Here is a 26,725-nt window from a genome sequence, read left to right as displayed (position 1 = left end):
AAATCAATAAAAAGAAAATGAAATCTTAAAAAAAAAGGAAAAAAAAAGAATTTCTAATTTCTCTAGACCTCTTTTTTGATCAGAGGGTATTACAAGTGTGCCAACCAATTTCCAAATGGGGTGGATTTTTCAGGTATGTTACTTTTTGTCTAATTTCTTTGTGATCTGAGAATGTTTTGTGTAATTTCAGTCTTCTTAAATATATTGTTTCATGGCCCAGAATATAGTCTGTTGCAATAAATGGTCCATGTGCACTTGAAAAGAATGAATGCTCTACTGTTTTGGAGCAGAGTGGTCTATAAATATTACATCAAGCTATAGTGTTCACGTTTTCTATAGGCGAGATGATTTTCTACTTTTTCTATCAATTACTGAGAGTATTGAAATCTTTAGCTGTGATTGTGGATTTGCCTATTTCTCCCTTTAGTTCTATTTGTTTCATATAATTTAAAGCTCTGTGCGACTTCAGGAACCCCTTTTATCTTTTACTTCAAAATTCCTGTAGGCTGTCGTACCTCTCTTTATTGTAATGGCCTGGTTTCAGATTACCAATAAACAAGTCTGGACATATTAAAAAAAAATAAAGCTCTGTGCATATACATTTCAGATTTTTATGTCTTTTTTTTTTTTTTTAAAGATTTTATTTATTTATTCAATAGAGATAGAGACAGCCAGCGAGAGAGGGAACACAAGCAGGGGGAGTGGGAGAGGAAGAAGCAGACTCATAGCAGAGGAGCCTGATGTGGGGCTCGATCCCATAATGCCGGGATCACGCCCTGAGCCGAAGGCAGACGCTCAACCGCTGTGCCACCCAGGCGCCCCATGTCTTTTTTTTTTTTTTTTTTAAGATTTTATTTATTTATTCGACAGAGATAGAGACAGCCAGCGAGAGAGGGAACACAAGCAGGGGGAGTGGGAGAGGAAGAAGCAGACTCATAGCAGAAGAGCCTGATGTGGGGCTCGATCCCAGATCGCCGGGATCACGCCCTGAGCCGAAGGCAGACGCTCAACCGCTATGCCACCCAGGCGCCCCATGTCTTTTTTTTTTTTTTTTTTAAGATTTTATTTATTTGACAGACAGAGAGACAGCCAGCGAGAGAGGGAACACAAGCAGGGGGAATGGGAGAGGAAGAAGCAGGCTCCCAGCAGAGGAGCCTGATGTGGGGCTCGATCCCAGGACTCCGGGATCATGCCCTGAGCCAAAGTCAGACGCTTAACAACTGAGCCACCCAGGCGCCTCAGATTTTTATGTCTTAATGAACTGAATCCTCCATTATTATGGAGTGAGAATAGTCTTTATTCTGAAATTTGTCAATATTCTTTTCATTACTGTTTGCACAGTATATTTTTTCTACTTTTACCCTGTTTTACAGGAGTTTTCATGTAAACAGCTTATATTGGGTCTTATTTTTTTGCCTAAGCTGACAATCTGTGTTTTAATTGAAAGATTCTAGAGTTTCAATTTTAGACCATTTACATTTAATTATTCATATGATCAAATTTAAATCTACCATCTTGCTATTTGTATTTTTCCTACTGTTCTCTGTTGCTTGTTAAACACTTTCCTTACCATTTGCAGTCTTTTTTATTATTCCATTTTACCACATTCTATTTACCACTATTAGGAATTCTTGTCTCATGTATTTAGTGATTTCTCAAGTTTATGTTTATAAAGAAGAAATTTATAAAGAAAAAAATCACCCTGGAGTTTTATATTAACTTTGTTATTCAAGAAATAGTATTACCTCTTCAAGAAGTTGCATTTAAGTCTCAACTTAGAAATTTAATTAATCAAAATTAAAAAAATTGGGGCAACTTGGTGGCTCAGTCAGTTAAGACTTCAGCTCAGGTCATAATCTCAGGGTCCTGGGATAGAGTCCCACGTTGGGCTCTCTGCTCAGTAGGGAGCCTGCTTCTCCCTCCCCCTCTGCTCTTCCCCCCTGCTTGTCCTCGCACACTCTCTCTCTCAAATAAAAATAAATAAATAAAATCTTTTTTTTAATGTAAAAATTCAATGTGGGAAAAATGCATAGTTTGTTGTTAGAAAAACAGAAAAAAATGTCAATCTTTTCAAATCATTGGGATAATGAGGACTAAGGCAAGAGTAGATAATATCACAACAAAGAAAAATGAACATGATACATGAATAGGTGAATCAGAACTGGGCAGCAAGTGTTTTACAGTATAAGCTAAAGCACTTGAAGAGTATGGTAAAAACAGCAAGGCTAATTCCCATTTAAAACCCTGTTAGAGTACACCCATGTTCACAGTAGTATAATTCACAATACCTAAAATGTGGAAGCAAACAAGTGTCCATCAATGGATGAATGGAAAGGCAAAATGTAGTATATACATACAATGGAACACTATTCAGACTTAATAAGAAAGGAAATTCTGGTCCATGCTACAGTACAGATGAAACTTGAAGACATTGTGATAAGTGAAATAAGCCAGTCACAGACAAATATTCTATCATTCCATTTATATGAGGTACTTTTGAGTAGCCAAAATCATAGAGACAGAAAATAGAATGGTGGTTGCCAAGAGCTGGGAGAAGGGGGAATGAGGACTGATTGTTTAATGGCATAGACTTTCAGTTTTAAAAGATAAAAAGAGTTATGGGGATGGATGGTGGTGATGGTTGCACATTTTGAATGTATTTAGTACCACAGACTGCACACTTAAAAATAGTTCAGATGGCAAACTTTACCACACTGAAAAAACTTGAAAAAACGAAAAAGAAAGCCTTTTGGAACATATGCATTTGTTCAAATATATGCTGGCTTTCTGCCATATGCAGAATGCACTACTGCCAGGACTCAGTCCCCCCACATATTTCAAACCAAAGCTGATATGGCTTGAGACATTCTTTAAAAGTAATCCCTACAGCTAACATGGGGCTCAAACCCATGACCCACGATCAAGAGTCACATGCTCTCCCAACTGAGCCAGCCATGTGCCCCGAGACATTTTTTTTTTTTAAGAATGATAAAAACAGACTAGCACTTGTATTCTTACTTTATTAAATCTTACTAGTATTATTTAAGGGAAAAACACACAGACGAGTAAGCTACATTGAAGAAATCTTATCTTTATAAGAGAGTTAAGAAGCCTTTAAGATACTTCCAGGTATTATCTTCAGTGATGCTTATCTTTATTCTTGGATTCCAGGTAATATTCAGCCCCTACAGCTACCACAAATGCAGCAAATCCCCATTTGAATCCTTTTAATAATGCACCAACAAAGGAAACATTGTTTGCAAAGCCACCCATGTATCTCCAAGCTTCATTGCTAGAAGAAAAAAAGGGAAAAATTATAATCACACACAACTTAGTACATTCACTAGGTGAAACATTTAATTTTCATCTTTCTAACAGACTTAAATGCCCTTATATAAGATAATCTAAGTGGATCATAGTAGGAATCTTTCTGCGACATAAGATAATTAGGTCCCACATTTCATATATAAAATAGAAGAAAAAGACTTGATGATTTCACAGTCATTAATACTTAGGATTTTACAGAATTCCCAAATGCAAGACTCACTTCAGTCTATTCATTACAGGTCAGCTGTGTGGCTTTGCCCATAGCAGTCATTATAGTATCATTTAAAAAGGAAGTTAGAAATTTGGGTATTAAACTTTGTTCTGTCACTTAGATTCACAACCTTTCAGGCTAGACAAGTTACTTAACCTGTCAGGGCTTGCTTCCTCTTTTACTCAATGGTGATTACTATCTACCTTATAGTGTTATTAAAAAGATTAAACAGGATAATATATGATATATTCTGGCACAGACAGTATAACACTTAATATTATTATTATTCTTCCAGAGAATCAGAGTTTTTCCCTGTCACAGCTGCCTGAGCTTTACAAGACTAACTTCTAAAAAAAAAAAAAAAAAAAAAAGACTGACTTTCTGCTCTGGCAATTATTCTTCTGAGTATCCTGAACAGACAAGTAACCAGAATGCAGAGAGCGCTAGTGAAAAAAAGTCTTCTCTCATAGGTAGGGATAAATGAGTGGAAAAAAATCATGTTATATAAAAAAACCCCACTTAACTCTAAAAATCTGACTTACTAGAAAATATGAGAGTTAATCAAATCTAATTCAGATACCAAAACCAGACAAAGACATTAGAAGAAAACTATAGGGTAATATCCTTCAAGAACACAGATGCAAATATTCTCAACAGAATTTTAGAAAATTAAATCTAGCAATTTATGAAAGGATAATATATTATGAAGAAGGGTTTACCTCAGGAACGCAAGATTGGTTTGATATTTTAAAATCAATAAGAGTAATTCATCATATTAACAGAATGAAAAAACTATGTAAGCATCTCAATAGATGCAGAAAAAGCCTCTAAAAAAATTCAACACTCAAGAGAAACTCTACTGATGAAGGGCATCTATGACCACCCTACAACTAATATACTCAGTGGTGAAAGACAGAATGCTTTCCCCCAATTAGGAACAAGACAGGGGCTCCTGGCTGGATCAGTTGGTACAGCATGTGACTCTTGATCTAAGGGTCCCACACTGTTCGAGTTTGAGTACCGTATTGGGTGCAGAGATTACTTAAGGATAAATTAAAAAAAAAAAAAAGGAACGGGGCATGGAGTGTCAGCTAACACCACTCTGTCCATTATTATACTAGTGTTAGCCAGTGTAATAATGCAAGAAAGAAATAAAAAGTTTACAAACTGAAAAGGAAGAAGTAACACTGATTTTAGACAAAATGATCATCTATTAAGTAAATTCTAAGAAATCTGTATAAAAAAACCTGCTAGAAAACGTGAATTTAGCCAAGTAACAAGATAAAAAGTCGATATATAAAACTCCATTGTATTTTCACATATTAGCAAAGAAAATTAAAAATTTAAATTTAACCATTTACCATTTACAATAACATAAAATAAGGAGTAATTCAGGATAAATTTAACAAAATATACACAAGATAGGTTTTTAAAGCAATAAAACACTACTGAGAAAATTAAACAGAATCTAAACTGTCCATAGACTGGAAGACTCAATATTGTTAAGCCATCAATTTTTTAAAGTTTTTATTTAAATTCCAGTTAGTTGATACAGTGTAATATTAGTTTCAGGTGTACAATATAGTGATTAAACTTGTTAAGACATCAATTATCCTCAGTTGAGCTCTGAGTTAATGTAATCCCAATTAAAATTTGAGCAGCTTTTTTGTAGAAACTGAAAAGCTTGTTTTAACATTTAAATGTAAATACAAAGAACCTAGAATAGCTAAAACAAATTAAAAAAAAGAAAAGAAAAGGAACATAGATACTGATCCTCTAGAATAAATTCTATCTAAATTATTCAAGAATTCTTACCGGCCCCATGGATCCCTTAGCCCTCGTGCAGCCAGCTTCTCCTGGACAGTTTCTAATGGTGTCCCTTCTATCTTCCATTGTTTATAATCTGGAAGTTCCAGTTTACTATGGCCATGTTCATGCCCATGTCCGTGGGCCATGTCTAAAGGATAAGATTAACATAAAAGAGAACTATACCGACTGTAGATATCAAATACCCAAACATTTGTTAATGTTTTAAAAGGAGAGCCAATATATATACCTGAAAATTCTGAGTAAACAGGTTTTATAAAACAGCATCCTATTATATAACTAGTGTATATTCACAGTTAGGAAATACACATATACAAAATATATTTAAAAAAATCAATAATCCCACCACTCAGAGATAACCATTTACTATTTTGTTCCTTTCTTCATTTTAAGAACAGCTAACATTTATTGTGCTCTATGTGCCAGGTGCATCAAAGTGCTTTAACATGTATTAATTCCATTACTCCTAAAACAACTCTTTGAACTTGAATTATGGTTATTATCACCATTTTACACATGAAGACAATGAAGCTCCAACAAGGTAAGAAACTTTCTGAAGATGGAGCGCCTGGGTGGCACAGCGGTTAAGCGTCTGCCTTCTGCTCAGGGCGTGATCCCGGCGTTATGGGATCGAGCCCCACATCAGGCTCTTCTGCTATGAGCCTGCTTCTTCCTCTCCCACTCCCCCTGCTTGTGTTCCCTCTCTCGCTGGCTGTCTCTATCTCTATTGAATAAATAAATAAAATCTTTAAAAAAAAAAAAAGAAACTTTCTGAAGGTAACAAAAACAGTAAATGGTACAATTGGTTTTGAACCTTGCAGTTTGGTTTGAGTCCTTGCTCCTCACTTCTAAGCAATACTGTTTCCTTCTTTTTAGTCCTTTCACAATGTGTAAATACGCATAATAAAGATATACATATTGTTTTGTTATCTGTGTTGTTCAGATGATTATTTTAAAATGCAGTGTTATTGTGTTTAAATATCTATGATCACATGAACTTTTTCTGTAAAGAGCCAGATAGTATCTTAAGCTCTGCAGACCAAGATATCTTGTAGGTAGTTATATAACAAGAGAAAAAAAAATTTATTGATAAAATTCAAAATATAATAATAACTGAGTACAATTTTTATAATACAGGTCTGATGAAAAAAATGAAATTCCCTTTTTTGGGAATAACATTTTGCTTAACTGGGGCTCAAGGTTAGGGTTCCTTAAGTTAGCAAATTCATTCTAAAAGTTTGTCTGTAAAAACCATTCTTAGCTCATGGGCAGTACAAAAACAGGCAATATGCTGGATTTGGACAGCTGGCTATGGTTTGCTGACTCCTGAACTTGAGCAACAGAGACCTTAGGACACCTACCCTTTAAATAAAACATGCCTGTAATGGTTATAATAAAGACTTCAGTTTTACTAGTGTTACTGTCTGTAAGTTTATTTATTTATAATCTCTACATCCAACATGGGGCTCGAACTCACAATCCAGGATCAAGAGTCACATGCTTGGGGTGCCAGGGTGGTGCATTCGGTTACACATCTGCCTTCGGCTCAAGTCATGATCCCCGAGTCCCGAGTCCTGGGATCAAGCCCAGCATTGGGCTCCCTGCTCAGGGGATAGCCTGCTTCTCCCTTTCTTCCTCCTCCCCACTCCTGCTCCCTCTCTCTCAAATAAATAAAAAAAAACTCTTAAAAAAAAGAAAGTCACATACTCTACCGACTGAGCCAGCCAGGCACCCCACTAGTGTTATTTTTATAGATAATGTAAAAATAAACTTGAGTTCAGTCCCGAGTTAAACTGCTATGAATTTCAAATTAAGGAGGTATGAATTAATACCCCCTTTGTATAAGGTTAGCAGTAGCAATTCTATAATCACTGCTCTCCAGAAATAAAACCAAACCAAATAATTACTACCATTATGTCTGCATTTACAACTGTGAACAGGCCCAATAATAAGGCAGGGCTCTTACACTGCATTTTAGAAGACAGAGGTAATTATTAGATAGTGTATACCAAAGATACATTATGTGAAATGTTCATTCCATTAAACAATAGTTTCCAGAATATTGGGGGGGGTATACATAGTAATTCTGACAAATTAACCAACACTTTATATTTAGACATGTTAAGACAATCACAAAACATTATTCTGATATTTTCTACATTTATTTTTTAAAAATATTTAATTAATTTATTTATTTGTGTGTGAGAAAGAGCGAGCTCACAAGCAGGTGGAGCAGCAGGCACAGGGAGAGGCACGCTCCCCACTGAGCAAGGAGCCCGACGCGGGACTCGATCCTTCTGACCTGAGCCAAAGGCAGACACTTAACCAACTGAGCCACCCAGGTACCCCGATGCTTTTTACATTTAAAAAAAGAATGAAAACCAACACCCACCAAACATAAATTAAAACAACATTCACAATTTCAAATGAAACATATGATCTATTATTTCCTTATTATTTGGTAGATTCAATAATATAAAGGAAAAAAATATGGTTTCAGATTTCAGGCTGATTTTGAAATTCAATACATTATTATAGAAGAAATACTTTTAGAAGTGTTTAATTAGAAGGATACCTTGGTTTCTTCAAACCATGTTTTCAGAAAAAAATTTTTTTAATGGTTCATTCCAAAAATCTTTAAAGAGATTACAAGATAAACCCTTATTGTGGCAAATATCAATTCTAGAATACTAACTCTAAATGAGTATCAGCATACTTGGAAAAGAAATACAAAACAAATGTCAAAATCTTTTGATGAAATCATTTGATTTTGAAAATAAAAATGGAGGGGCTGCTGGATGGTTAAGCGTCTAACTCTTGATTTCAGCTCAGGTCATGATCTCAGGGTTGTGAAATCAAGCCCTATCTTGGGCTCTATGCTGGGCATGAAGCCTGCTTAAGATTCTCTCTCTGCACATACCCCTCCCCTCCCTGCCCCCACCTAAAAAAAAAAAGAGAAGAAAAATGGAAGCATTACCATATATGAAGGCTATTTCAAAATTACAATATTACTATGTTCAAAATATTAAGTAATTCGGGAGATAAATCTTTGAAAGAAAACATGAAAGTATACATATTCTTTTCTCCTAATTTCCTTTAATAAATTCAAAGCATTTTCTCTTCTACCTCATTAAAATATTTCAGAAAGCATCCCTTTACAGACATTTACTAAATAGAATATTTCAATGACTTTACAAAAAGCTGAACAACACGATTTCTAGGGAACTTTTCATTTTCTTTTTAAAATTATTTCTACTTCAGAATAGCCATAAATCAAAATATATCCTGATCACTTGAAGGAAGTTTGGAATTCTACTTCAGTGCAGACTTTGGTGCTATATAGATCTAATCCTGGATGCACCATTAATAGCTATAAACTTCCGGGCAAATAATTTAGTCTCTCTGAACTTGTGTCCTCATATAGTATGAGGATAAAACCTACCTTGTAAGATTGTGAGATTTGTGGAAAACAGATCACAATGTGTTTTCCACTGATGTGTTTTCCACATTCACACCCAGGTGGTGAGAATGTGACTTAACACATTGTGAAAAACTGTCTGACCTAGAAATGTCAAACATTTGAATACCTTATGGTCTAGATCTGCAACATTCAATATGGTCTCCACTAGCACCAATATTTGCTCACCTTGAAGTGTGACCAGTGCAACTGGGGAACTAGAATTTTTATTTAATTTTAAACAATTTAAATTTCAAGTCGGATTATCAAATCAGTTATTGGAAAATTTCCAAGTGTGTTTGGAACAATTTAGGCATATGGATCTACATTTTCAACTGTAAATTTTGCAAAATATAAACACAGATCAAGTGTTTATATTTATGAAAACTTACCAACGTACTTAAGTGTAAAATACATCGATTTTGAGACAGTATGAAGAAAATGTAGAATATTTCATTAATAACTTTTAATACTGATTACATCTTGAAATAATACTTTGAATATACTGGATTAGACAAAATATATAATTAACTTTGTTTCTTTTACCTTTTGAATATGGCTACTAGAAAACTGTAAATTACATATCAGCCTTGCATTATATTTCCATTGGACAGCACTATAATTAAAAAACTCTTACGTGTAACTATATATATTTTAACAATAGATATATAAGAATCTTTTTAGCCAGACTGTTTACATGTATAGCCCCAAACTGTAAACAACCCAAATATCCAACAATAATAATGGATTATTCATGGAAGCCACACTACAGAATACACAATGAAAAACTACATGTGAAAGTATGAACAAATCTCACAAATAATGAACAAGGGGTGAGTTTAAAAATTACATACACTTTGATCCCATTTATATAAACTGAAAAACCAAATAATTCATTTTTTAAAGAAATGCACCATACATGGACAAATTAAAGCCAAAAAAGTGAATGTTTGTCACAAGTCAGGATAGTGGTTACCTCTTGTTGGAAGAGATAGAATCACAGAAGTTCATACAGGGAGCTTCTAAGGCAGTGTTTTTCAATCTATTTTTAATTCTTGCACCCCAAAGGAGCTTTTTCGGATATTTTTTTCCTTATCACATTCTCAGATCCCGCCCCAATGAAATTTTAATATCACAGATATACTGTATTTATCTGCTAATGTACCATGGCTCTTTGGAGGGCCACAAACCACTGTAGTCTTCAATTTTTTTCACCTCTCCTCCAAGAACCAATTTTCACCTCTTTGAAGGGTCATTGCGTCTGCTGAGACTGCAAGTTCTAAGTTATTGGCAATGTTTTATTTTCTAACCTGAGGGTTTGCTTAATTATAATTCTTTAAATGTATTTATATTTTATACACCCTTCTGCTATGTATATTTCACAATAAAAACTAAAATTAGATAAATGACAAATTATGCCAAGGACTCAATATTGGATAATTATTTCAGTTTCAGAACTGTTCAGACAAAAAAGTTAAGTTTATTAGCTCAACAAAGAAAAAAACATACGATCATGAAACTTTTAAAAAGCTAGGAGTGAATCTCTATTTTGGTGGAGATCAATTCCACCTCCACTATTGGGGCCTGGCATACTTTCCCTAACTAGAAAATAAGAGGATAATGCCACTTACAGTACATGTAATCTTACGGTTTACCAACGACTTTCAAGCATATCCCAACTACCCCTCATTTTTAAAATTGTGAATAAAAACATTAAAAAATAAACACAAGTGAACTTTTAGTGTCCCCTCCAGTACCCTGCACCTACTTATATGGAATTTAAACATAGCAATCACTTAAAAAATGGATGTGATTTTGTACCCTGCTTTTTTCACTTTAACATTGTCATAAACATTCACACTAGAAAAGCCTTACTTAAAACCATACATGATTGTTGTGAGACAGGCATTGCAATTACTCTTATTTTATAATTTTTCGATTTGGAGCTATTCTGCCTTTATTCAACTCAGAGATAAACCAGAAAACACAGGGCGGGGGTTTGCGGGTGGGAAAGGAGGAAAAAAGCATATGGACTTAACCACAGTAATTCTCACCGCATCCTTTTACTAACTACCCCTCACTATCCCAGGACTTCATTGTTCTCTATTGCTAGTTCTCTGATCCCCTTCCCTCGAGGTACATACTCCCAAGACCGTTCTCCATTTAGTCTCTCCCTTTTCTACAATCCCCGAACAGAGTCTCACTCTTACCCTTGATTAAGAGGCGTCCCACCAACTCTAATTTACCTGACAGCAATCTGACCTCTCACGACACTCAATAGTCAATCCTCCAGCCGGAGCCAAGAGGAAACGGAAGTTGTCTCCTGGAGTGCCTTACGGCAGGAAAGCAGAGAAGCCATTTAACGTTCCGCTCTAGGTCACGGATTCCTGGACGGAGGGGAGAGGACATGAAGGGTGCAGGAAGTCGACATTTTTTCCGCGCATCTGTGCATCGGTGGTCTGACTGAGGTAAGAATAATCGTAGAGGACAGAATGGCAGGGAAGAGGCGGTTTTCCTTGCTCGGAGACCGGAATCTTTAGACCCTGCACAGAGGGGAGGGCCGCGAACATGGTCCAGCCAATAAGCGAGGCAGTTGTTAGGGCGTGGAAGTACCCAATGGAAAGGCTGGTTGTTGCGCTGCAGTTGGCAGGCTGCTGCGGGAGGCGGTGGCGGTAAGAAGCCGGAGGCAGCGGGGTGACAGGTAGGCGGGGGACGCAGAGTGCTAGATCAGGAGGGATATTCTTCTTGGGCTGCGGGAACTATAGAGGGGATGTGACGAGGGTGGTCTGGGAAGGCGGTAGCTGGAGTGTTGGTGGTTCCGGAACCTCGCGTAGACCAGGTAGCAGCTTGGGAGGGTCGTGGGGAGAAGGCAGCTGAGGCGGGTGGAGGCTGAACCTTGCGGGGCGACGTGGGGGGCCTAGGGTGTGGGGGGCTGCGGTGGCAATGACAGAGACAGGAAAAAGGCGAGAGCAAGACGATATCGTGAGGGCTGGAGGAGTTCCTTGCACGAAGCTCCAAGAGAGAAAAGGACGCGGCGTTGCAGGCACCGGAGAGAGATCCTAGGAATTGCTTCTTATGGCCATTTCTCGGGGTGGGAAGAGTGTGTGGAGAAGAAACATATTTATACTGGCGGTCAGATCCTTCAAACTCTTTATAGCTATACATTATGTAATCCTTGGCTATTATTTACCCAAACAACTAGGTTGTCGCCCTTGGAAGAGGAGGTCTTGCAACCTATTGACGTGTCAGAGTAGTTTTTTCGTTGGTTTGAGTGCTTTCTACCTCGGCAGGCTCTGTATCGGTGAAGAAGCATGAAGGATAGTCAGGAAGAGCTTATCCCAAATACGGACTTGGGTTGAGAGATACGTTAGTTTGAGGCGAGCAGCCAGGTTTATGTTTTGTAGTTCATGAATTTGTTTTGAGGGTCAAGGCTGATTATAAATACTTTTTTTTTTTTAATCTTCAGGAAAGTGGAGAGCCTCAAAAATCTATAGTAGGAGGTAAGTGCGAGTTGGAAAATGACTAGAAAATTAGTTGTTAGATTCCCCCCTCTACATATTGTGGATGTTAGGGACTGTGAAAATAAAGTGGTGGTTTGAAGGGGGATAGGATGGGGAAGAAGAAGTCATCTTTTAAGTAATTTGCTTTTTACGTCCGATAAACTAGTTATGAATTATTTCTTAGTTTTAGGAAGACTCCTCTTTGAACCTCTCCAGCTGAGGTAAAATGTATTTACAGACAAAATGAACTGTAAATTATCTTTTTTTTTCTGAGTTCTTATAATTGTTTGCCCAATGGATGTAGAATAAAATAGGAATTTCATTCAGTATGTGTTACAGAAGGACGAACTACATTAAAAATTAGGTTTTATAGCACACTGGAAAACTTCAAAATAAGTATTATAAATTGCTAAAATGTAACTGATTGAAATGTAGACTTTAGCTTAGAAGATAAGGACTAATGTTGTATGAGCAAGTGTACAATTTTCCTTTTTGTATTAATGATAATTTATATTAGTATATCCCAGAACCTAAATTAAAAGATTTGTTTTTTCTGTAAATATCATTTGGCAAAGAGAGGTGGATCATTAGAGTTTGTTCTGAAATGTTTAGAGTACTGAGATACTTATCCAGACTTCAGTTAAAATTTTTGATAATTGGTGTTTCACTGTTTGTCTTTTACCTTTTTGCAAGAGTAATACTATCTCAGTCACAAAGAATACTTTCTATTTTAGGTGGAGTTCTGTGGTGTGAGTACCTGTGAACAGATCTCTGCTTTTGTGCAGGGTGGTGTGAATGTGTGCCTGTGTATTTCTGTGTGTATGTGTGTTTCTTATGTAACCAGCCTACTAGAGCTGTCTTAGAGAACTAATGGCTGATTTTGAATGGCCAGTAGGTGTCATTATAGAATGCAACGAAGTTGAACATTGAGTAGGAAATTACCAAGTGATTTAAGAAACACTAGTCAGAATTAGAATATAATAATAATTGGCTTATTATTTATACATAATTAGAAGCCCACTTTTCTGACACATTTCAGTATCCGAGCTGTTTGTAAGGAATTTGAAACACTGGCTGTAAAGAAGTATAATTTTTGCCCTAAAATGGACCTTCAAAGCTTTTTAAATCCAACTCTTAAGCCATCTTGACATGTAATATGGATTTAGGTTTGTTTGATTGTTTTTAATACACAGTTTAGTGTTTAATGGTGGTTTATTAAATTCTATAATGATTAAGATTTTCAGCTTGACTGAGCTTTATAATAGAAAAACCAATGCTACATAATAAAAAACTAAAATGATAAAATATGGACAGAAAGTCTCTAGACAAGTTATCAGCTGCACCAAAAAAGTACTTTGCTGTTGTTCTTTTAATGCAGCAACAGAGGAATTTCTGTCTTTAATTCTCTGTGGTTTCTTAGCTTTTTTGATGTCCAAAATAGCTTCTTTTTATATTTTTATCTGGCTAGTAGACTATGTGCCTTTCTCAGGATGATGAACTGAATATTTGTCATTGTCTAAAATATAATATGAATTCTGGAGGGAGCTGACACAGAAATCTCTGAAGGTGGCTTACAACTGGTGTGAATATAGCCCTTTCCTGCAGAGCCTTCTTGTACTAAGCTCTTGTCTCTTTGTAGCCCTGGTCCTTTCCCTGCTGTTGATACAGTGTTAAAAAATAGAGTTGGACCTAATTCAGAAATTCTCCTGAAGGTGGAGAGTTACATGTGTATCAGAATAATCTAGGAGTTTAAAAAAAACAAACAAACAACCAACCATACACAGGTATCTATTATATCACCTCCACTTTCCTTCAGAATCTTAGTGGTGGGGGAATGTGAAAGGAGGTGGATATATTCTGAAGGAAAAAAGATCTCCTAGATAATATGGTTCATCACTGGCTTCCACTTTAGAATTATTATTATTATTATTTTAAGATTTTATTTATTTATTTGACAGAGAGAGAGACAGCCAGCGAGAGAGGGAACACAAGCAGGGGGAGTGGGAGAGGAAGAAGCAGGCTCCCAGCGGAGCAGGGAGCCCAATGCGGGGATCAATCCCAGGGACCTGGGATCAAACCCTGAGCCGAAGGCAGACGCTTAACGACTGAGCCACCCAGGCGCCCCTCACTTTAGAATTATTGATCTAATTTATGGCTGTCATACTTGTGGTATGAAGTAGCAACAGTAATTTTCACTTGAAAGAAAGGGCTGCTAAATCTACCAATATTTTTATAGTTCAATAAAATTTCACTATTTAATGTCATAGCTGGGCTGGATTTTCTTCTCTCCTTTTTTTTTTTTTTTAAAGATTTTATTTATTTATTTATTTATTTATTTATTTATTTATTTATTTAATAAGAGAGAGAGAGACAGCCAGCGAGAGACGGAACACAAGCAGGGGGAGTGGGAGAGGAAGAAGTAGGCTCCTAGCGGAGGAGCCTGATGTGGGGCTCTATCCCAGAACGCCGGGACCATGCCCTGAGCCGAAGGCAGACACTTAACGACTGCACCACCCAGGCGACCCTGGGCTAGATTTTCTAACCAGCAGCTAAAGTTGCCAGAAATAAAAATTGTCAATGTTTTGGTTTGGATTAGTTTTTACTTGGCAGTTAGCTGCTTTCCATAAACCAAACTAATTTCTTTTACAGTTCAGACCTGTGCTAATTGCACAGATGTTTAGTCATATCTTATTCTCTTAATGTCTCTGAAATCTGTCTAGTTTTAGAATTAAATAGAACTGGAAAATAAAAATTGGATGTTTTCTTGATTAAAGTTCTTTTTGGGATATTGCTATGATACATTGAAGATATACATTTATCTTTTGTGTAAGCGTTCACTCATATATACGTTAATATATGTTGAAACTTGAAACTGTGAATGTGTTGACTTTGACGTGGGCCCTATTTAGAAATTCATGGTCCATTTTTAATGAAGTCTAGACTTTTCTGTTTGGGTCTCTGCCATGGAGACAGGTATGAGAAAAAGTAGATGAGTAGACTAATTTTGGAGAAAGATCTAAAAACTCAATTCTGTAATGTATTAAGAGGTATGACTTTGATCATTTATAGAATTAGAGTTCTTTCTAGGTTTGAAATATAACTGCTAAAAAAAAAGTCAAAATATGGTAACTGAAACCAATTTATTGAATGGCTAAGCGTGGGTCACAAAATAGTTACTTTGTTCTATGTAAAACACTGAACCCCCCAAAATATTAGAATTCAATTTATCACTTTTGTTATTAATGGCTTAACTCTTTTTTTAAAATTGAGGTATAATTGACATATTCCTTGACTCTTGATAGTGCTTGATTCTTAATATAGACTTTTCTTACTACTAAGATTTGTCAGTTTATTTCCTTAAATTCCTTTCCCCATATATTTTTTGAAAATGTGTGGAGGGAGTTGGATGCTCAATGAGGAATGAAACTAATGATTTTTAAAATATACTCTTTTGTATGGAGGATTAAAAGCAATTTCTTTTTATCAGACTTTCTTTTTAGAGCAGTTTTAGTTTCACAGTAAAATTGACTGAGAGGTACAAAGATATACCACATACCCACCCCACACACATGTGTAGCCTTCCCCATTATCAGTATCACCCACAAAATGGTACATTTGTTACAATTGACTAACCTACATTGATACATCATTATCACCCAAAGTCCATAGCTTACATTAGAGTTCAGTCTTGGCCTTGTACATTGGACAAATGCAAAATGACATGTATCCACCATTATGGTATTAAACAGAGTAGTAGTGAGGCTTTTTAACCAGCATGTATTCCTTTTGTAGTTTTTTCTAAGTGAAAAAGGGAGTGGGGCGTATACTACTGTCCTTTCTACTTGATGGTTGTAAAATCTGAAGTTAATATGAACTTGCAGTCTATCACACTACTGACCATTTTTAGTGGAAAAGAACTAGAAGGAGTGAATGTTTCTGTTCAGAGTTCCGTGGTCAAATCTCTTCTCATTCTGTACCTTGTCCCTCTGTTTTTATTTGTTCAGTTAGCATCTAAGTGTGTCTCTAATCGAGAGCTTTTTCTTGTTCTCTGGTTCCTGTTTTATAAATCTAATTGCCTGCTAGATGAGGATGACCTGCATGTCCCTCGAAGACAGTATGTCTAAAAGTGAATTCATATTTTATCTTTTATCATTTAATGTGCTGAAGCTAGAACCTGGTATTATCTTTGACACTTTATTCATTTATTCCTTATCTCAACAACGGTAGGATCTGTTGACTCTACCTTCTTACTACTTTTTAAATTCCATTTACTTCTCTCAATTTCTCCAACCTTTAGAAGAAGTATGAAGAGTCAGGACTTAGAGGTGTACTATCTAGATTAGAATTCCAGCTCCACATGTGTAGCCTCAGTTTCTTTGTCATTAGAAACAGAATTGTGCAGCTGCACAATTGCATTCTTGGGCATTTATTCCAGAGAAATTGGAACTTAAATTCACATAAAAATCTGTATGTGAATGCTCATAGCAACTTAATTCCTAATAGCCCCAAACTGGAAACAACTCAAATGTTCTTCAACAAGTGAATAGTTAAACAAAGTGGCACATTTATGCCATGCACTACTACGCAGCAATAAAAAAAGAATGAACTGTTGATACATGCAACATCTTAGAAGAGTCTTAAGTGAAAAAAGCTGCTCTCAAAAGGTTACATACTGTATGATTCCATTTATATAGTGTTCTTAAAATAGCAAAGTTATAGAGATGAAGAGCAGATTAATTGATGCCAGGGGTTAAGGATCAGGGAGAGGGGAGCCTCTCGATAGAACAGTCTGTATCTTGTTTTTTGTTTTTTGTTTTTTTTTTAAGGATTTTTATTTATTTATTTGACAGAGAGAGAGAGAGCACAAGCAGGTTGAGCAGGAGAGGGAGAAGCAGGCTTCCCGCTGGTGAGGCTCGATCCCAGGATCCTTAGTCATGACCTGAGCCGAAGGCAGACACTTAACCAACTGAGCCACCCAGGCGCCCCAACACTCTGTATCTTGATTGTGGGAGTAGTTACACAAATATATGTATGTTATAAAATTGTATAGAACTACACACACACAACACGCACACAAAAGTGAGTGGTCATATAACTGCTGATATCTCTATAACCTCTGTAGACTGTGCCAATGTGAATTTCCTGGTCTTGATATTTTACCATAGTTAAGTAAGATGTTACGATTGGGAGGAACTGAACCAAGGGTACCTGGAACCTCCGGGCACATATTTTGGGAACTTCTGTGAGTCTATTTAAAAAATAATAATAATAAATTTAAAGGGTATTAGAAAGATTAAATGACCAAATATAAGTAAGGTTCTTTTTACAGTATTTAGTGCATCATAAGTACATAGTAAATATAGTAGTAGTGGCAGCAGCAGCAGTGATAGTTTAGGCCTCTAACCTCTTTCTAGGCCTTTCACTAGGACCATTCCAGCAGTCTTATGGGTCATCCTGGCGTCTTTTTTCCCTCCAGTCCATTCTACAGTGCAACCAGAGTGTTCTTTCTGAAGTACCTATCACATATTACTTCATTCAAAATACTTTAATGGCTCCCTGTTGTACTTTTGTACATTAATTTCGTTTTTTTAATCATAGTGGAATGAAGCATTGGAGTGAGCGTAACCTCCAGGATATTACAATAGGTGAATTAAAGATGAAAATCTTGAGTGATTTTTCTCATCTTCAAGAAACTATTAAGTATTGTTATTATAAAGTTGTCGGGGGTTTTTTTTGTTTGTTTCTTTTAGTTTTTTGGGTGTTTTTTTTTTTTTTTTTGTATTGGTGCCTAACACACTACACCAAAACTTAATGACTTAGGGCAAAGGGATTTATTATTTTCCATCATCTGTAGATTGACTGAACAGTTCCTCTGTAGGTTTCACTTGGCTCTCTCATGTAGTTGAATCTGCCCGGAGAATTGACTGAGTTGGAAGGTCCAGGGTGTCCTCACTTACATGTTTGTACTTGGTGCTAGCTGTCCATTAAAGTGCTTCAGTCTTCTCAGTGTGGCTTCTCATTCTGTAGTAGGCTAGTCTGGCAACCTTACATGGGATTTTCAGGGTAGCATTCTAAAAAGGTGAAGGTAGAAGCTGCAGGGCTACAAGCTCTCTTTAGGGCTTAGGCTTTGGAACTTACATAATGTCCCTTCCGTCACATTCTCTTGGTCAAAGCAACTCGCAAAGCTAGCCTGAATTCAGGGGAATGGAGAAGTAGAAAAGACACTGTCTCTGTCAGTTTGGGCTGCTCTAAAGAAGTACGATAAACTAGGTGGCTTAAATAGCAGTTTATTTCTCACAATTCTGGAGGCTGGGAAGTCCAAGTCAATGTGCCAGCAAATTGTTTTTCTATTGAGAGCCTATTTCCTGGTTCCGAGATGGCTGTCCTCTCATTGTGTTATCAGATGGTAAAAGGGGTAAGAGAGCTCTCTGGGGTCTCTTTTATAAGTGTACACATCCCATTTATGAGAGGACTACCTTCTTGACCTAATCACCTCCCAAAGGCCCAACCCCCTAATACCATTACATTGGGGCTTAGTATTTCAATATATGAATTTTGGTGAGACACAAACATTCAGATTATTTTCCATTTCTTAATGTAAGGATGAAAAACAGTCCAAAAAATGACACATTCACTAAGAATTTGAAATGTTTTGTTGAGACTTCACAAGTACAGATAAAAACATAAGTACAAAAGATGTTAAATGGCAAGCTAGGTAGGGCAGGTTCAAAATCTTTATGAAGTAGAATATTCTGCATAATATGTGGGAAATCAGCCTGATTTGATTGTTATGCATACAACAATATTACCTGAAAACTTGAAGGAGGTTATTCGGTAGAAAGGTCACTGATTTTTTTTATTTGAACAGCTTTTAAACAGCAGATTTAACATCTTTAATCAAAATGTTTATTTTTCCTAACCTCTTATTTTCATATAATTTGGTCTTGCCAGTCACAGTTTTATAAGCCATATTACTTTTCTAGAACATAACTCCTAAATGTTGGCAAGAGATTACAGTACTGTATTATGAAATCTTGTCACTGTACCAAACTACTATAAACACCCCTCCAACTGAACTATATTGGTGCTGTACCTTCACAGAGTATAAGCTCTTTGTTTAGTCTTAACTTCCTACTCTGTCCCCTTTCAGTGGAAATGTCTTACATTTTATCATCATTAAGTTGAAGCATAGCTGAGATGGCTGTTTGCATCTTAGACCACAGATTTGTTGCTGGAGTCTCTTTTTCATTTTATCAGTGAGGAATTGTGTTTGGCTGCTAGAAACAGATAAGAAATAATCATTGCTTAAACAAGATAGTAATTCATTTCTTTGTCTTGTGAAAAAAAAGTCAGAAATTGGCAGTCTAGGACTGATAGGGCATCTCCACAAAGTTGTCAAGGATCCAGGCTCCTCCTGTCTTTTTCCTATGGCATTTTTAGCATGTGGCTTCCATTCTCAAGGTCACAGAATGGTTGCTGGATATCCAGTCATCACATCCAAGTTCTAGTCAAAGGGAAGGAAAAAAAAAAGGCAGAGAACAAAAGGCACACCTCTCATCCTTTAAGAAACCTTTCTAGAATTAATCACAGTATTTCCTCTGATCTCATTTACCAGGACGTAGTCATTTGGCCATATTTGGCTGTAAGTGAGGTTCAGAAGTAGTTGAGCATATAGACTATATTAGTGGGGGTGGGGGTAGGCATCTGCATTGGATGGGAACTAGTAGTCTTTGCCATCCTTGCTTCTCTCTATGCTGCTGACTCCCCAGTTGTTGCTGTTAAGTCATTCATCCAGTAGACTTGATTAAGTGCTATGTGCTAGGCCTTGTTTGGAACTGGAAATACAAACACAACTGAGGAATATTCCCTGCCCTAGAGAAGCTGTGGTTTAATAATAGGACTAATAAGTCTATACAGAGGTTTCTGGGAATGGAAAGTATTAAGTACTGTGTGCTGTTAGGACTAGTTACCACTATGATTCTGCCTACTGCATCAATTTACAAGAGGCTTAAGATGGAGAGGGAGAGGTGATTTCTTTGAAAGAGCAATATTAATGAAATCAGTTGTTCTCTGCTTCCTAAGGAGAAGGAATGAAAGCTGTTTCTCTTCTCTAAAGGCTAGAGAGAGGGGTCCTAAAAGAATCACTTTTGATGTTTTGTGCGCTTAAGAAGAAAGACTGTTGTTAGAAACTTTTTTTTTTCCCCAGTATGGGGCAGAAGCTCTTTAACCAGATATGTGGCATGAAGTAGTGATGAGTATAAATGATATTTTGATGTCTGCCAACAACTGTAATTTGATGTGAAACCACCTGTGATATCTGTTGGTGACCCAAGACACAGAAAATACTGTGGATTTTTTTGTTTTGTTGTTCTGCTTACATTTATAATCAAATGAAATGGTAAATTTTAGAGATTAATAAAAAGAATGATGTGGGGTGCTTGGGTGGCTGAGTCGGTCAAGTGTCCAACTCTTACTTTTGGCTCAGGTCATGATCTCTTGGGTGGTGAGATGGAGCCCCACGTTGGGCTCCGTGCTCAGTGGGGGTCTGAAGATTCTCTCCCTCTGCCCCTCCCACCACTCGTGTATATGCTCTCTCTAAAATAAATAAATAAATCTTAAAAAAATAAATAAAAAGAATGATATAATTTTCTTCCCGTCAAAGTTTATGAGTTTTATTCACAGATTCCGGGGGGTTGAGAATTTGTGAATGAGGGGAAAAGAAAGGACTTTGAATGGATACTGGGTTGTATGCTAAGAAAAGCTTTGAAGAGAAAGTGACTGTTCAACTGAGTCTTGAAAGAGTAAGGTGGTTAGGCTAGAGGGTCGTTGAAAGGCATTCTAGAGAGGAGGACAGTAGCTCAAGAAAATGCATGGAGGTGTGAGATAGCTTGGCATATCATGGAATTGTAGGTTAGCATTGATGAGGAACATCTGTGTTGAGCCAAGGTATAATTTCTGTTCCTACTGACTGGGCCATTTTGTTCATGAGCATATTAAGCAAGTACAGTGACAGAGCCTGTGTAGCCAGTCCTTAGATATGTACCTCTGGTCATCTTTCCTTTTAGGCATAGTGAATGTGTAAATCTCCTACTGGAAGGATTTCCCTTTTCTCCTGTGTTTCAGGGCCACCTCTGTATGAGGGTAACGCCAGCATCTCGTATGGAACCAAGCCGGAATTTTTCTTCTTTGATTATATGGAGTCATTTCTGCTCATTGGTCAAAGCAAGTCATTAGGTCACATCTGATTTAAAGAAGGTAGAGAACTATCATCTCATGTGCCCTAAAGGATAGGAAGGGCTAATGTCTGGTACAGTAGCACTTCTGTTTAATGATGGAACACTGCTAGCACATTCAACTTTATGGCTTAGTGGGTTAGAACACCCAGTTCTTTAGGGTAGATCAGGTCTTATGGTCACTTTGGTGCCCCATGGTTATTCTCTGTCAGGACCCAAAAGCCAAGCAAGGAGCTCTTTCTCAAAAGTAGCATAATCATCTACAGAAGAGGGTATAGCTTTATTCTAAAGCAGTGATTCTCAGGATGCTTAGGTGGCTCAGTTGGTTAAGGTCCAACTCTTGATTTTTGGCTCAGGTTATGATCTCAGGGTTGTGGGATTGAGCCTCTTTCGGGCTCTGCACTCAGCATGGAGTCGGCTTGGGATTCTCCTTCACCTGCTCGTGCGCTGTCTCCTCTCTCTCTCTCTCTCTCTCTCTCTATATATATATATATATATAAATAAATAAAAATTTTAAAGCAGTGATTTTCAACCAGGGGCAGTATTGCTTCCCAAGAGGTATTTGGCAATGTTTGTAGACATTTTGTCCCAACTTTGGAGGAGTGCTACTGGTATCTAGTGGCGGAGAGGCCAGAGATGCTGCTAAACATCCCACCATGTATAGGACAGCCCCTTGCAACGTTAGGAGTGACCAGTCTGCTAATTGTGCCAAGGCTGAAAACCCCTACTCTGTGGGGGGCTTTATGCCTAGTGGTTTGTGTTGTGATTCTCTTATCAGGGCCTATTGGTAGCTTTATATAACTGCTTTATCATCTATATCATCTTTCTCATCTACCCCAGACACAAACACGACTGAATTTGCTGGACCTTAAGGCCCAAATAACAGAGTATCTTGCCCTGCCACATTGGCCTACTACACTCCCTTGTCCTGTCCTGGGTCCCATTTAAAACTGGCACCTTTATTGGCTATTCAAGAAGGGACAGAGCAGTACTTTAAAATAATGGTTTATTTTGTTTCCAGAATTTAAAGAAGTCCACCAAGGACCATGTTTGTTTCTAAGTGGTGGTGATGGGCTGAGCCATGGCAGCATGTCCTTAATTTTGAAGAAAATGTCTTGGCATACTATAGACACTAGATCCCTAGAGACTTCATCAAGGTCTCAAGTTCCTAAATTATTGTGTGATTCTCCACTCTCCAGCATGCCTGTATCTTTCCAAGGTATCTTACTAACCACGTAAAATAAGCATGATGTTCTCAGTTTAATGAACAAGTATAATATCCTGTGCGTTCATGAGATGTTCAGAGTTTTTGTCGTCTAGATTGATGAGACATGGCTTCACCGCTTACTAGCCATGTGATCTTGCGCAAGTGCTTCTTCATCTAGAAGATGGGGATAAAGACAGTACCAACCGTATGGGGTTTTTATTAACAGTAGATGAATTTTTAAAAATGCTAAGAGGATGCCTGGCTGGCTCAGTCAGTAGGACATGTGACTCTTGATCTCAGTGTTGTGAGTTTAAGCCCCACATTGGGTATAGAGATTACTGAAAAATAAAATCTCCCCCAAATAAAATATTAAGAAAATAAATACGCTTAGAATAGTGCCCCGCATATGATAAATGCTTATGTAAGTATTAACTAATAAAATAATAATACAAAATGTTTATGGAGAAAATATAAGTGGGTATGTTGTGGTTTATTTTATTTTATTTATTTGAGAGAGAAAGCAAGAGCGAGCACAAGAACAGGGGGGAGGGGTAGAGGGAGATGGAGAAGCAGACTTCCCACTGAGCAAGGGGCCTGACATTGGACTCGATCCCAGGACCTTGGGATCATGACCTGACTGAAGGCAGACGCTTAACCGACTGAGTCACCCAGGCGCCCTGAGGTGGGTATGTTTTTAACCTTAGTATAGGGAAGGAATTCATTAAAAAACAAAAAGCATAATGCTATAAAGAAAAAAAGATGTGACTAGCTGTTTTCTTAATTTGTAAATCTAAATTTTAAAGGTAAGCTCCTTTGTATACATTTAGTTATATTTAAAATTAGAACCTGTATCTGTTTCCTAGTAGTATTCCAAAAGGAATAATGGTCATGATAAGAAGAAAGGAAGAAATATTTAGGCACTTAGATGCCCATCCCTCTATCCCCTTTTATCTAATTTCCTGCTTTCTCTTTTTCCTGATTGTAGTTCCGGATCACAGTTAAAAATGATTAACTCAAGGGGCGCCTGGGTGGCTCAGTCCGTTAAGCATCTGCCTTTGGCTCAGGTTATGATCCCAGGGTCCTGGGATCAAGTCCCACATTGGGCTCCCTGCTCAGTGGGGAGCCTGCCTCTCCCCCAAATATTTTTCGCCTTCAGGAAGAGCTTCTCCTGAGCTTTGTCACTTAACTAGGTAAGGAAGAGAATTATTTAGAGGTAAGAATGCACCAAACCCAAATACTACTGCCTTCCTTGACTCTCTAAATATCAACTACTTTAAACACTTATTTGGTATTTGAAAGATTTATTCTAAAATTCAGCATAATTTCTTGGAATAAGTTGTATTTAAGGCATGGCCATCTTTAGCATCCAGAATATGGTCTCTATTAGTTCCCACTGAAAAGAGCAAAGGTTCCTTGGAGAAATGTTTGATTCTAAGTCTAGGGCAGGAACTAAGCAAGATGAGCCTGGAACTTCTAGTCCTATCAGAAAGTTAGACTATCATCATTTACTAGGTTTATGTCAAAAGAGCTTTTGAGCTATGTTGGGGGTTCCCATGACCAGTCCTAAGTTTTATGATTTGTTAGAATCACTCATAAGTCATTATATTCAGTTATACTGTATTACTATGAAAAGATAAAAATCAGCAAAACAAAAGGCACATAAGGTGAAATCTGGAGGAAACCAGGTGCAAACTTGCAAGAGTCCTCCCCCAGTGGAGTTGAACAGAATGCACTTAATTCCTCCAGTAATGAGTTGTGACAACATGTATAAGATGTTGCCTACTAGGGAAGATCTCTTGAGCCTAGATGTCTGGGGTTTTTATTGGGGGTGAGTCATACAGACCATAGTTACTGAAGTTTCAGACCTCCTAAATGAAAGCTGATTTTACCATAGTCCTGTTGTTTGTACAAACTACCTTGACAGACTGGTATAGTTTGATTCAAGGCCCCAAGAATGCAAAATACTTACCAGAATGTTTCAGGAGTTCATTTTCCAGGAGCCAGCTGTTAGAGTTGAACGTGTTGCCCCAAAGTTATGTTGAAGGCTAACCCCAGTCCCTCAGAACTTGACCCTATTTGGAATAGGGTTATTGCAAATGTAATTAGATAAGATGAAGTCATATTGGAGGAGAGTGGAGCTTTAATCTAATATGACTGGTGTCTTTATAAGAAGAGGAGAGGAGACACAGGAGCAGTAAGAAGATAGCCATGTGACAACAGAAACAGCATTAGAGTAATGCATCTACAAGCCAAAGAATACCAAGGATTGCTGGCAACTCCAGAACCTGAAAAGGCAAGGAAGGATCCTCTGCAAGTTTCAGAGGAAGTATGGCCCTGCTGACATCTTGATTTTAGATTTCCAGCCTTCATCAGAACTGTGAGATAATTTCTGCTGTTTTAAGCCATGCAGTTTGTGGTACTGTGTTATGGCAGCCCTAGGAAAGTAATACACTAGCCAGTAGCCACAATAACAAACCCTTCTTGGGAATGTGCAAGGTTTGAACAACCCAGGCTTGCTGAGTTAACTACTGCCTTCACAGGAACCAAGCATGAAAAAGCTTCCACTGGGCAGAGATGAGACAATTTGAGTATTAGTAAGAATAATAATTATAGTGGGTTGAAACATATCAAGTATATTTAGCCCATGAGTTTATAATGATACTTAAAGCAAAACTAATTGGCTACCAGTAGAGGGTGCTAGTTAACCACCCCATTTTGGAAACTGGTGAATAAAGGGAAAAACGTTAAGCATTTATCCCACCTTTCCTGTAAAAATGCTATTAACCAAATACTAGATAGAGAAGTTTCTCTTTCTAGAAATATTCCAACTAATTAAATGAAGAAAATAATATAATTAGTTATTTATAACCATTTGGTAATCCCTAAAGATCCTTAGGCATTGATCACCAACAGCTGCTGACATCACAGAACATGACAACCAGATGTTATGAACCTTCAGACAAAAGAACACAATATGAACGGGTCGTTCCCCCCCCCCCACTCCGCCGCCAGAAAAATAAACCTAATCTGGTCAAACTGCTATATCCAACCACAATTTTATAGAAACTACAGAAGCCAGAGGAATATATTAAATCATCGTAAGGGTGCAATCAGCCAAATCCAGACAGGTGGAAAATGGTAAATAACTGTTTTCTTTAACAAATAAATTACAAGATACACACAGACCTATAGATTAAAAGAGATTTAAGAGACATTATTTAGTCCTGATCTGTCAACTTCATTTGGATACTGATTCAGTGTTTTAAAAAATTGACATAATTGTAAATTTGAACACCAACTGGATATTTGATTATATTAAGGAACTGTTTTAAAATTTCTTAGATGTAATGGTATTGTGGTTTAAAAAATTTTTTTTTTTAAATTTTGTTTATTTGAGAGAGCACACGTGCGAGAGAGCACAAGTTGGGGGGGGGGGCAGAGGGAGAGGGAAAAGCAGGCTCTCCACTGAGCAGGGAGCCTAACTTGGGGCTAAGTTCCAGGACCCTCTGATCATGACCTGAGCTGAAGGCAGATGCTTAACCAACTGAGCCACCCAGGCACCCCTCTTGTTTTTTAATGTAAGCATTTATAACTCCAAATTTCCTCCTTAACATCACTTTTGCTGCATCTCATTAAGTTTTGTATATTGTGTGTTTATTTTCATTTGTCTCAAGTATTTTATAATTTGTTTTGTGTCTTCGTGTCTTCCTTGACCTCTTGGTTGTGTGTGTTGTTTGATTTCCACAATTTTGTGGATTTTCCCACTTCTGTTCATTTCTGACTTTATCTTATTATGATCACAGGAAATACTATGTGTGATACCTGTTTTTCTTAAATCTATTGAGACTTAATTTGTGGCCTAACATCTGATCTATCCTGGAAAATGACCCAATTATACTTGAAGAGTGTATCTGCTTCTGTTGGGTAGAGTGTTCTGGGTACATGTGTTAGATCTTCAGCCAT

The 26,725-nt window shown here is 37.2% G+C and overlaps 2 protein-coding genes across 12 annotated transcripts in view; one reads left to right on the top strand and one right to left on the bottom strand.

Annotated features, from left to right (window-relative positions):
- Positions 1–3,000: 3,000 nt before the first annotated feature.
- On the bottom strand, positions 3,001–11,304 carry NDUFB3 (NADH:ubiquinone oxidoreductase subunit B3). Of its 2 annotated transcripts, none has more exons than XM_026492201.4 (3): positions 11,069–11,304; positions 5,354–5,495; positions 3,001–3,292 (listed from the first exon to the last, which is right to left on the bottom strand). In XM_026492201.4, exons 2-3 carry the CDS (start codon positions 5,491–5,493, stop codon positions 3,139–3,141), a joined length of 294 nt encoding a protein of 97 aa, XP_026347986.1. In that variant the 5' UTR covers positions 5,494–5,495; positions 11,069–11,304; the 3' UTR covers positions 3,001–3,138. The 2 variants fall into 2 exon arrangements, with proteins under 2 accessions (XP_026347986.1, XP_044237238.1); XM_044381303.3 differs by having other exon boundaries at positions 11,033–11,148.
- The window catches only part of HYCC2 (hyccin PI4KA lipid kinase complex subunit 2), an 84,092-nt gene continuing 68,519 nt past the window's right edge, over positions 11,153–26,725 (top strand). For 2 of the 10 annotated variants that reach the window (XM_026492199.4, XM_026492192.4), the window contains exons 1-2: positions 11,446–11,523; positions 12,289–12,322. The gene's annotated coding sequence lies outside the window, so the exon portion shown is untranslated. Of the gene's footprint in view, positions 11,291–11,445; positions 11,524–11,560; positions 11,662–12,288; positions 12,323–21,445; positions 21,578–23,226; positions 23,445–26,725 lie in introns of those variants that run through there. The other 8 variants (XM_048214566.2, XM_026492196.4, XM_044381300.3 and 5 more) reach the window with 7 other exon arrangements.

This window comes from Ursus arctos, unplaced genomic scaffold (genome assembly GCF_023065955.2).
Source record: "Ursus arctos isolate Adak ecotype North America unplaced genomic scaffold, UrsArc2.0 scaffold_1, whole genome shotgun sequence".
Taxonomy (NCBI): Eukaryota; Metazoa; Chordata; class Mammalia; order Carnivora; family Ursidae; genus Ursus; species Ursus arctos.
This window is presented reverse-complemented; position numbering and strand designations above follow the sequence as displayed.